Source organism: Cydia splendana, chromosome Z (genome assembly GCF_910591565.1).
Source record: "Cydia splendana chromosome Z, ilCydSple1.2, whole genome shotgun sequence".
NCBI lineage: Eukaryota > Metazoa > Arthropoda > Insecta > Lepidoptera > Tortricidae > Cydia > Cydia splendana.
Window position 1 is genome coordinate 24,601,303 of NC_085987.1, and position 13,354 is coordinate 24,614,656.

The 13,354-nt window shown below is 36.8% G+C and overlaps 1 protein-coding gene and 1 long non-coding RNA gene across 2 annotated transcripts in view; both read left to right on the forward strand.

Moving 5' to 3' along the window:
- LOC134804924 (uncharacterized) overlaps positions 1-13,354 on the forward strand; it is a 421,906-nt gene that overhangs the window by 260,780 nt on the left and 147,772 nt on the right. The gene's annotated exons all lie outside the window — the stretch shown is intronic.
- LOC134804879 (peroxiredoxin 2) lies at positions 2,015-11,069 on the forward strand. Its single transcript, XM_063778186.1, has 5 exons — positions 2,015-2,147; positions 6,509-6,649; positions 7,276-7,415; positions 8,479-8,647; positions 10,268-11,069. The coding sequence occupies exons 1-5, from the start codon at positions 2,044-2,046 to the stop codon at positions 10,413-10,415; spliced, it is 702 nt and encodes a 233-aa protein (XP_063634256.1). The 5' UTR covers positions 2,015-2,043; the 3' UTR covers positions 10,416-11,069.

Genomic DNA, 13,354 nt, shown 5'->3' on the forward strand with positions numbered 1-13,354 from the left:
ATATTGAACAATTTTACTCCTAAGATAATTTTACTACGAATTTAGTTTCAGCGCCATCTCTAAACAAACTTGTGAACGACGCAAGAGCCGGATGAACCAATTCATTCGAGTAAGTAAAACTCTGCATGTAAGTAAGTAATAGGTGTCGTTATTTTCCAACAGATCTACCTAACCAATTACACATTTACTTTACAGTATAATAATTATGATTAGGATTACACGCGTAAATTAATAATAATGCAAATAATTTTCATCTTTTAAGTGAAGTTTAATTACTGCCCGACCTGGCAACATTGTACAGCGCCATTTTTTGTTTGCTGGAGGAAATCACGCCGCGCCGGTACGTGGAGTGTGGAGGGAGTAGAACCGTCGTGTTTTTTTCTATTGCGTCCTGTCGCCTGTCGTATCTGTCACTTGCACGCCGACTTTCGAAGCGGAGATCGTGTGATTTGTTTGGAGTCTTCTAGTATATTTCCCACACACTTGAGTGAGTTATTTGATTATTTTCATTGTAGATTTGGCTTACTTTGTGTTATAAAGATTATCGGTTCTCGTGCTTTTCTAAAATCAAAGTATTGCCTTCTTGCAAGTCTATTGAGGTTTGAGGTACATTGAGAAAAACGTTACGAACCGTTAAAATAATCCCACTAAGGTATATGAGTAATGATGTAACCTTGGCTCAAGCTTGCAAGTTATTTCTTGTCTAGAAGACACAATTGATCTAGCGGTTTGAGTATTTCTAGATGTACCCACTTGGTTAAATTTTGATAGCCCATAAGACTGTCTTGACATTTGCCAATTGTAATAATTTCGTAATATAAATATTAAGTACAGCCGTTTTTTTTATTTTGAAAAGGACGTTCATGATGCCCTCAGAATCTAATGATAGGAAAAGACACCGAAGTGAATCTGACACCGAAGCCAGTAGCAATGTGGCCAAAAAAATAATGACAGTGACACAAAGGTACTGTTCTTGTGGTGTCGGGGGTAGCATGTTTCACAGAAAACATTATTTGCTTTTTATTTAAATAGTATATGTACTTATAGGTTACTTGACTTTAAAAAATGAACTTCCTATGTAAATACAATTATTTTTTACTATAATGTGTCTAGTAAATCATAAATTCATAACTATGCAGAAAGATAATTATGAATCTTTTGGTTTGTCATGCTTTTATCTATGCTTGAAATATTTGTTATTTCTTCTTGTCTTTCTTTTCTATCATAGATAATGCATTAATTTCCACGGTGTAAAAAATATTATTTTCTCGGTATATTTCAATAAATACATAATCGTCACACGTTTGTCTTGCTTGAATAGGTTCTGTTGTATACATATATATTTGTTTTAAGGCTAATAAACCTGTTTTTGGTTTTTTTAGCTCGGTATACAAAAATAATATTTACCTCTTTTTTTAAATGCTAGAAATTTGCACCATAAGATTTATCTCATTATGTGGAGTTTTAGATTGCCTTAAGTGATTTGTCAATTATCTTTTTTTTTGTAGAATATTGAATCACAGATTGTCTTAGGTTTGAAATTGGTAAAAATGTTTTTCCTTCTCTAAAATCATTTTATAAACTAACTCCAAATGTGGTTACTATTAGAAAATAAAAATTTAATCATTCTTCTACGAAACAGGACGCCATTGTTTTGCTATATCACACTGCATGTAATGTTTGACGACCGGTGTGGCCTAGTCAGTAGTGACCCTGCCTATGAAGCCAATGGTTCTGGGTTCTAATCCGGATAAGGGCATTTATTTGTGTGATGAGCACAGATATTTGTTCCTGTGTGATTTCTATGTATTTTAGTAAGTATTTGTATAATAAGTAGGTATTTATATCTATGAATAACTAAAGTAAAAAAAGTAATCAAGAGAAATATCTAGCTTAGCATTATTATGTTGATTTCAGGATTAGGACCTAATTGCCCATGAACCCATAAAAACTTGATCATCTTTCAAGAAAAAAATAAGTATGGTCTATTTAAATGAAGTGAAAATGATTACAGTTACAAATAAAGAAGTGTTAGCAGCCAGGATGTCTATGGACCAGAAATGTTACTGTCGAGGTGATGAGATCACCAGTTTAGAACTGAACAGGCCAGAACACCTGATGCCCATGATGAGACCTTTTTCAATGAGGTTCTATTTACCTGTCTTATATAGCAATACTTGCAGTGTTGGATTATAATATTAAGATAGAAGGTAGTAGTAAGGTAGTACAATAGTTAGAATAGGTCAGGTCACATGTCAGGTTGTTGTCTGAAAGGTAGTTTCTAGAGTATCATATCATAATTATGTTTGTATTTATACTGTTATGTGTATTTAACTTACTGCAACAACTGTATTTAATAAAAATGGTACTATATATTTACTTCAAGTTGTTAACTATATATACCTATAGACATTAGTTTGATATAACAAAAGTCGAATGCCATCTCTGCGTTGAATTAGCTCGCTCATCTAATTGAAATAGATATAGTACCTAGGTAACTTATCACCATAGGTAGCCTACATAATTTTATTAACCCAGTGTATTACAATTAGTGTAACTAACTAGGTACAGTCAGCAGTAGAAATTGCTAAGCGTTTCGTCAAAAGTTTCTATGAATGATAAAAATTTAGTTTATTTGTAGTTGCCTACTTCTTACAGCTGAAATCGGTCATTTCATTAAACTAACTAGCCTCTCAAACTAGATTAAGTAATTTAAAGATAAGTACCGTAATTAGATTTTAATTATATGGTATTTATATAAATAGAATTCTGAAATACGATATTATGTTAAGGCAAAAAGTAGTGCCATTGTGCCTTGCCTACCCACATTGTGAAAATGTTCATGTTCCAGTGTGTAATTTGAAAAGAAATTCTACTTATATTGTAGCCTTTGCGGTACAGTCGTGAGCTATATCAGTAATCGCTTTTTTATTGATCTTTATAAGAAAGTGATGGAACTATCGAAGACATTAAACTTGCAGTAAAACTAGGGACAAAAATACAATAGAGACAAATACCTATTTACTCTTGATTGTTTTAGATTAAAGTTTGATTGAACTTAGTAGTTTTTAGATTTTTTTATGCCTTACAGTAAGAATCTTAAGCTAGCAACAGATTTGTATTATAGCGGTTAAAGCAGAAATGCCTAGAGAGCGTCAGTTGGCGGTCCGTTGGTGCGTTAAAGAACCTTAGCCGCGAAAACAAAACCATTGTCAAATGCCCTCATTTCCCAGGGTCAATAAACTCGAAGCAATCTTGACTAACATGCTAACTTGTGGGATTCTCACCGAGAACTTGTACCGCGGAGATGGAAGTTTACTCGCTCAGCTATGGAATACTTCCAGAACGTTACACGAGGTGTATATAGTGCCCCCGGAACATTACTTACGACTCTTGGAACCAATGCACGATAGGTTCGTTTGCTATCCCGTAGATATTTATTATCAAGCACAGCTGTTTAAACGTAACTTTACACATAGATAATACCTATAACGTAGTCATGGAAATATTAATCAATGAACAGGGACTTAGTCTAACTCCATATCTTCATTCAGCCGCTTATCGGTTGAATGATTGCTTACCTATCTGTGGCGTCTAGACAGGTATAATCGCCATCAAATCAGATGCATAAGAACGAAAAGTAATATTTAGGTAGCTCAGATAAGTAATATTTGCACGGCTACCACGAGTTGGCATTTTTAACTCCCGACGCAAAAAGAGGGGTGTTATATGTGTGACGTCAATGTCTGTCTGTGGCATCGTATTAGCTTTCCAAAGGGTTTTTTTTTTCATGACAGCGGTTTCTTTGCGGTGGTTCTTAGCAATGTTTGATAGAAATCGATCCAGAAGTGATGTATGGCATTCTTCCTTCGGTCGTATTATTTTTTTCGCTACTCGTTGCGAATTTCCTATTTTTCGTACTTGTATCGTAATGTACTATAATTTAATAGTTATGTTAATTCGTTGGCGACTGCCTGAACTCGATCGCATTCCCTCTATCGCACCAATACATGGTACGAGCAAGATGGAGTAGTCAACTCGTGGTACGGCTACTAATGCTGATATTGCTGACTATTGTGGAGGCGTTAGAAAGCATGTACAGATTCAGATATGTTTAATTATCCTATTTAGAGTAATTATTATAGATAACGAGGGCGTCTGTATGCTTGTTATTAAAACGTTTATCCGCCAATCTATACAAAATTATGATGTTTAATGGCTGAAAGTGTCACAAGATATTTAAATGTGGAAACTCGCAGCTAAGCAAATAAGGCCATTAAAACCTGACTGAAACATCATGCTAATTTATTAGTCATTTATCAGAAAGTGCTGAATCATTTATTGATTTTTAATCAACCGTGTTACTCAATGTTGACTAGTATTGTGCAACACAGTATTTAATTAGTTATGTAGTTAGGTTAGTAGTAGAGTAGAGACGTCAATAGCCTTTTATACAAATTTTTAAGTTCATAAAATGGAGTAGGTAACTAGACATGTGCGCCGCGCCGCCGCGCTGCCGCCGCCGACGATTTTTCCACGCCGCCGCCGCCGATAAATTTGACCGGCGTATAATCGGCGTGGAAAATTTTAATACCTATCGTGTCTTATTGCATGTTGCGTAGTGAGAAGATAGTGTCAGAGGTATAATTTAAAGATCCTTATGAAGCTTTCGCTTATAATTTGCCAGTGAAACAAATTAGCATCATTTTTGTCGTTGCGGTGTTAGCTGTGATTACGATTTAGCGTTAATTTAAACAAGACCTAGTTTCTGGATCACAGGTTATTATTTGATACTTATTTTATCACACGGCTTTTTTATAGAACGCATTTTGTTTTACATTCACTAAAATCAAGAAAATAGCAGGTTCATATTCTAGGACGTAAACATACTGTTTTCTACTTAGAATGAAGATATGGTCTTCATATGATATATTATATCATGGCACTTGCAGGCTGCAAGTGCCTTGCGACACGGGACACTTCTAAGACATTATGTTGAGCGAATCAACCTGCCAGAGACGTTTACTTTCGACAACGACGATATCTTTATTCTAACTAAACATTTCTGATAAACTTCAGTTCAGATAGACGTAAAGTAGTTCATCATTATTTCATAACAAATCATAGGTGAGGCGCTAGCGGCTGAGAAAAGCCAATATAGATTTTTTAAAGTTACGACTTAACTTATAAATAAATCTTTTTATGTTATATATGTATTTGTATTACGCTTACAAAGTCATTATACTTCCTTAAAATGTAGCGTTTTAAATTGCCCTTATTATGTTAATATTTAAACATACCGTTGGTAACCGTTAGGATGGTAAGAAATGGTTGCCAAGAATGCCAAGTGACATGATGGGATATAATTTTCGGCAATAATTTAGAAAACACACATAATATGTTTTGGATAGCCTAGTAATTACTCAGAAGGCTTTAATATAGAGTTTCTACAACCACGTTCTCATGCAGTATCAAAAATTATGCCACGCCGATTTCACGCCGATCACGCCGCCGCCGCCGGTCAAAAAATCATCGGACGCCGCCGCCGACGATTTTGCCATCGGCGCACATGTCTAGTAGGTACCCAACTGGCTGGGCTGTCTAATAAGCTATGATGATGTCGATTACAACAGTTATCCTTATCTATCTACGTGTTTAAATAGTACCTATAATTCTGCTGTAGGTAAAAAATACCTACCTATATGTTATTGCATTAAGGGTCGGTTGCAACAAACCGTCTGTCACCGTTAAAGCGTTCGCTAATTTTTATTGTATGGGAAGATTCATACTACACAGTTGATTGACATTAATCAGTGCGTTAAATGTGGTTGGTGCAACTGACCCTAGGTGAGACTCTGTGTATTTGTGTAAGTGCGTAATTGAACATAACATTCCAAATTGTATTAATTATTTATTTATGAACTTTTATTGAATAATAGAATGTTCCAAATTAAAAACAAAAAAATTGCTTTTGGAACTGATGAGGTTAGATTAGAATGCATTGGAACCTCATGTTTATATCCCTAACAAGATCTTTTATAAAGTTTTATGACTATTAAGTATCAGTATCTCATTACAAGTAAAAAAAAAATCAAAATAAGTAGTAGGTACCTACTTAGTAGGTACGTAGTAGTAATAGTGGTAGTAGTTAGTAGGTAGTTGTAATAACTTCATAGTTCATTGTACACAACACAGGTTTACAAAAATAAATTACAGTAATGGAAGTACAAAGGCGAACCCTATAAGGGATCTCTTCCAGCTAACCTTCGAGTAGATGAGAGGAAAACTCCAGTCAGGTCAGATAGACAAACTTACGGGATGTACAAGAATTAAGAATTTTCTTTTCGGAAAATTGTAATGTTCAGATTATCTGGTCAACGCTGTGTCTACTGTTGACATGTCTTGAGTAAAGGGGTTAGGCGGTTATACAGTATTATTAACACAATAGTATAATATTGGTAAAGTATGCAGCCACTACAGGGCACTAAGTGATATTTTTGTGCCGCAGCTTTAACAAGATGCCCCTCCAGCTGACCAAGCCCGCCCCTCAGTTCAAGACCACCGCGGTGGTCAACGGCGAGTTCAAGGACATCGCTTTGTCCGACTACAAAGGCAAATACGTAGTCCTTTTCTTCTATCCCCTGGATTTGTAAGTATCAACATTGCTAATTTTAATTTCTAGTTCTTAGTTTAGGTATTCTATTTATTATATTATTAGGTTACTAAAAATTTAAGGGTATTTATCAGATTTTGGACATAAACTGTTTTTGTAAGAAATTAATAATAAAGTTCCGAATGTTTCGGTAGAAATATGACCAGATGAGAACTGGTTTTCACTACGTCATAGTATTACGGCATTTAGTTATTTATACTAAACGCGGTGTTTTGACATTGATAAACACAGTTTTATGGTGAAGAGGTTAAATGTCGTAAGGGCATCGTTAGTAGATAATTCTAGAACACACTTATATAACATAGTGATTATATAAACACATTGTATTAAAATATAAGTATTACAAGTTACACCATATAATTGAGTAGGGTAAATTGTCACACAAGCCGTTTTAAAATAACATGTACCTAATACCTCTTAGTTACTCCTTTTGTAGGCAAAAGGAGTAATTAACAGGTATATGTTATTTTGAATTTAGTAGGCTAAATTATTGTAGCAGAAGGTACGTTTCTTTTGAAAGTATGCTTAGTAACGGCGTAAACAAGAGCATACAAACAAATTTAATAGGGCCTTATTTACTAAACCTAATATTATATTTTCAGCACTTTCGTGTGCCCTACTGAGATCATCGCGTTCTCGGAGCACGCTGATGATTTCCGTAAGATTGGGTGCGAAGTGATCGCCGCCTCCACCGACTCCCACTTCACGCACTTGGCTTGGATCAACACGCCACGCAAGCAAGGTATGTTTATAACTGACTTCACAAAAAGGAGATGGTTCTCAATTAGTGTTGTGGATAACGCTCATTTCGAGGCTTAAAGACTCGAACCCTTAAGACTCTCGAGGCTTAACGCCTCAAAGGCGGCAAAGACGACTTCTTACATCCATACGCGTAAAATAAATAAATACAATTCTCAAATATAGTCGAGTCTTCAAGACTTACGAGTCTTGAAGACTCGAGACTTTAAGTCTAAAAATAAGCGTTATTCACAACACTGTTCTCAATTCGTTGAAATCTTTCTTTAAAACTTTCTAAAGTTTGCTGTCTAAAGGGGCCCACTGATTAACAGTCCGCCGGACGGCATCGGCCTGTCAGTTGTTCGGAACTGTCAAAATTTTGTTCTAACTGACAGGCCGATACCGTCCGGCGGACTGTTAATCAGTGGGCCCCTTTATGACTCCCGTTGTCTTTAAAGCGTGCATTTTATAAGTTTTATAACAGACTTTAAAAAGGAGGAGGTTATCGATTCGAACGTTTTTTATTGTGTGTTTGTTTTGTTTGTCTAGAACTTCGTCACTTGTGAACGGATTTGATTTTTTTTTTCAAGTATGTATACCTAATTGCCTAGTTCCATGTTGGTCCCATTTTTGTCGAATCCAGTTGGATCCATGAGTAATTGAGGGAAAATATTAAATTATGTCCATAAGCCCAAATGAACCGACTTCAAACATATAATTATGTTGCTAGCGCATATATAAAAGGGGTAATATTTATATTTTATCCTTGTTGCAGTCGGATTGTCTTTTTCGAAAACTACTAAGTAGATCGCCTAATTTGCAAACTAAGGATCTATCTTGAAATAAAATAGTACAAAATCAAGCAGATTGCACAAACGAAACGTCATTTTTAAGCCGGATCTCATTAGCGAGCCGTAACCGTAACCGTTGCATGTACTGTATCCAAAAAACATAGTATGTACGTGGTTCGCAAACCTGCGAAATACAGGTAGGTACACACACAGGTGTTAGTATCCCACAAAACACAGGTTCGTGTAAAAATTCACCTCGATTATCTGAACTTCCAGGAGGTCTTGGACCGATGAACATCCCAATAATCAGCGACAAGACGCACCGCATCGCGCGCGACTACGGCGTGTTGAACGAGGAGACCGGCATCCCTTTCCGCGGGCTCTTCATCATCGACGACCGCCAGAACCTCCGCCAGATCACCGTCAACGACCTGCCCGTCGGACGGTGAGTGAGACAGAACATACGCAATGCGATGAAATTTATAATAATAACACGTACCTAGACATTGTTCCGATAGTCGTGTCAGCGAACGCTCTCATAGCGAAGAGTCTCGACCAACACCTAGAGAGACTCGCTGGGTGGTTGGATCAAGGGTCAGATCATCAGATGCAGAAGGCGGTAATTTCGGACACGGCGCGTATAGTACGTCGGTTCCTCACTCTGCGGCCCTGACCACCGGCAGCTTGGGCCAAGCCCCGCTGCCGGCGGCACCCTAGGTTAGGTTTTTTTATAATGTGTTTATACATATGTATTTTTTATTGTTTTGTAAGTGTTTTTATATTTTACCTTTATATTCATATTATAAATCACCTAGCCTTAAGAGTTCAAATAAATAGGAAGAATAACACGTTTTAACATTCCCTGAAAAGATACCAAAAACCACCGACGTTAATTGGTCGAGTTCATTGTTTCCTATCAATCTTTGGTGGGGAACAACAATACGTCTCCCTGGGTGTAGGGTAGGGAAAGCTCACTAGGCCTATAGGCTTGAGGCGGCTAATGATGAATGTTTATTATAACCATAAATGTATACATCCATTATCTGTTTACCATAGTTAGTCCTTATGTATATAAGCATAAGCACATAATATAAACATTTTTTGTAGGCATAGCATGTGTTTTCGTATAAAATAAGGCTTACTGCTCCCGCGCTCCGCGACAGCCGAGTAGTAAACTGAAACCCCCTGTTTAATTTAACTGTTTAGTGTATAACCTGGCCTTTTAACACGTGTTATCGAAGCCGGTTTCATTCTTTTATTAGCAGTTACAAAGTTCAAGTCTGTAGAGCTGCTCATCTGCATACCTGTCTTTTTGAAAGAACCCTTGGTGTGTTATTTAGAACAGTTTTCATTTTTAATATTAGGTGGCAACAGAAATACATCATCTGTGAAAATTTCATCTGTCTAACTATCACGTTTCATGAGATACAGTCTGGTGACAGAAAGACAGACGGACAGCAGTCTTAGTAATAGGGTCCCGTTTTTACCCTTCTTGTACGGAACCCTAAAAAGATTGTTGCGCCATCTAAGTTTTGCGCGTTTATCCTTATTATAGGGCCATTTAAAACCGATGAATTTTCATCTGCCTACCTTTACCTTTCTAAATTTCGACGCTATTTTGTCGGGAACCTTGAATAGTAAATCAGTAGATATTGGTATTATCAATTGCAAATCATTCTTTGAAAGATAAGAACAATCTTGTCTAATAAGTTATAATCTAATATGTATTGCTCATTTATATCTCCATCAATCGTCTGTCTGAATCGTGTATTATAAATCGTCTTAGCAGCCATTAAAAAACGTATTTTATAAACTAAATTTTAAATTTTGATTCATAAGATACTTTTAAATGTTGTCTGGTGGAAAGTTCCCAAAATTGCGTTAATCCACATATACTATTAAAAACCTCTTATTTTTGTAAGGGCAACAACATTTTCTATTTCCAACCAAATGGAAACTCCTTTATGCTCCTAAAACTTCGAGTGCTATTTAAATTTTTTGAGACCTTTCTGCAACACATGTCTAAAATAAATACGTATACATACTTAATAAGTTTATCAAACAGGTCCGTGGAGGAGACTCTTCGCCTTGTCCAAGCCTTCCAGTTCACGGACAAGCACGGCGAAGTGTGCCCGGCCAACTGGAAGCCCGGCTCTAAGACCATCAAGCCGGACACCAAGGCTGCACAGGAGTACTTCGTAGACGCCAACTAAAATTACCGTCTCTACCGCTGTGCTGCTAATAAAACCGTTTAGATGATCTATAGATAGAATATGTACATGTAAAATGTCATCAAAATCGAAATCTAGGCGTGTGATTAACCTGTTATGAGATGGCGGAATAAGCGCGTTAAGCCATTTTTATTTAGAATCTTGGCTTTTTTATTAGTAGTTATTTTTTACCTACTACGTTTCGAGCGATAATTTGCAATTATGAACGGTCGTGTAGTAACAAACTTCTACAGTTAGCAGCACTCTCTGGTCTTAATGAGAGCAGTTTTCGATTTTGTATGTTATTAAATTTTAAGTGGGGATATGGTAGTTGACAGCGGTTACGTGAATCTCTCAGCAGTGATTCTTTTTTTTCTTTAGGCAAAATCTGCAAGCTTTTCACTGCTCAAAATCTAAATAATTATGATTAACGGGGAGCCTTTATTTTGAACCCTTATTCATACCACAATGATGCAAATTGGTTAGTAGTCGCAATAATGTCATTCACATATCATCAACAAGTAAATGTATCCTAGGACAGTCTTGGTAGTGCAAATAGCATTGTAGTTAACACATCAGTATTTACAGAGATCCTTTCTATATGTTAATAGAATCACTCGAGGCTGTTATAAATAAACTGTGCTGTGCTAAATATAACTATATAAGAAGTTTTCTTTCAAAACCTACTGAACGTTGTTCGACTAATTTATAAAATAATTGGTGCCAATCTGTGTCTCTACGAAAATGGCGTGCAGAATGAAGAATGACCTCATTCGGGCCTAAAGTGAGTAGCAGCCTCAAGTTAACCTTTTGGACGCCAATGACCGATATATCCGCACCGCAGGTTCAACGCCAAAGACTGATTAATCGGTCACAGACCACAGAGCAACATACTCAACATAGACCTACGTGCATATGCATAAAGTTCAATTTCAGTTTTGACACTTGGGTGACGTGGCGTCCGAGTGACAGCTTTTGTGTTTGACACGGCGTCGAAAAGGTTAACGATGATGCTGGCAGCATTCCCTCGCTGAATCGCAAATATCGCAATGCTTATCCGTTGAGCGAGGACGCTGCCAGCTCTTTTGTCCCCAGTGAGTCCAGTGACATCAACCCACTCTCCAAATCTAAATAAACTCTGAGCGGCCGGGCCCCACAGACCGAGGGTCTCGACACCAAAGGCAACAAAGTAGTAATTGGCATTGAGACCCCCGTATTGATTAGTAGTTAGTAATACGTTAGTTACATTTGGTTACATTGAGCATTTCATACAGATTATAATGACCATTTACACCATACAATTTAAATGATATCTGGGTGGTATTCCACCTGTCCAATGTGCATTGCGTCTCACTCTCTCATTAAGCAAAATGTGAGATGCAAATACACATTCGACTAAGATATTGGACAGGTGGAGTACCACCCTTAGGAGTTATCGTAATATAAAAAATCTAAGCGGGCTAGGCGCTGTACCAAAAGCGACTGGATTCGCTTCCGCTTCGCTATTAAAAAATAAAAATTGAAATGATTTCAAATATTGCCTGCAGCGCCATTTTTTTTAACATCAACGACAACATAGGGTCTGATATAGAATAGAATAGAATAGATTTATTCGTAAGCACAAACAATCGGAACAGTACATAGTATAAAAGAAAACACAAAATAAGATTAAAGTGCCACGAAATGGCCCCATCTCAGCATGTTGCTGGTGGCTTCCAGCGCTGATCTTCCGATGAGACCATCAAGTGAGAAGAATCACGGAAGGTAACAGACAAGAAGAAAAAAGACAAATAACATACAGTAAACAGTTAGTTAAATAAGAAAAAAGTTACACAGCAAGGGGATACAACATAAGTCGTTATGTTACATAACGACTATTTACAACTCGGAGTAAATATCTATGGAGTAGAGACGCGCACTAATTTCTATCTGAAAAATTCTGTCGTTTTTGGCGCGGGGGACGAGGTAACGCACACAAATAATGTTAACACTAATGCATTTTTAGCATGCGTCGCTACACACGCACACGACAAAATTATCAAACACTAGCAAAAACTATATTCACACAAGTACAAGAACAAACACAGACAACCCTGTCCGTGAACGAGATGACGTCAGTTCTAAGTAAACCTAGATAGTGCGAGGGACGCGCCGATAATATTGTCGATATTTTATTGACAATGAATTTTAATTTCTGCTTTTATCAATTATAATAATATTACAATATCAAGTCTTTCTACCAGCATTTTATTAACTTTAAATTTTTGTATTGTTTTTAGATGTTGTTCTAATAGGTAGTTTGTCAATTTGTTTAGGGCGAATCTTGCAAGCTGATATAGAATGTTTTTTTATTATCAGTTCATTAGTTAATATTTTACATGTTGGTTTACTTCTGAAAGCAATGCAATATACTATTGAGCATGCAGATCTGATGACAGAGATGGAACGCGGCCATATATAGGATGTCATTTAAGGGATATTGAGTAGGGGATAATTAGTATATATATCGGCGGTAGATCGTAAAATCGGGCATATCGAGATATTCCTAGGCATATCATGAAACTCCGCCATTTAATAATCTGCCTTTTGCATTTTTTGCCACTGCTAGTGCTGCATTCTATGTGGCATTTGGAGCAGAATGCGTAGGTGCTAGGTAGGTACCTACTAAAATCATACGCTACCCAAACACGTACTATAAGTAGACTGTCAAGCCATTTCAATGGTTATCATTTGATAAAATGTAGGACATCCTACTTATTCGATATGCCTAAATGTTGAGGTTTGCACGGTATATTAGCTGGTGATCACTAGTCAGAACATGACATGCCGGCGTTTCACGATCTGCTTAGGAATATCACACCTTGAAGTTAGCACGATATGGCTGGTGGTCACTAGGCAGATCATAATCTGCCTAGGAATATCACTCCTTGAGGTTTGTACGA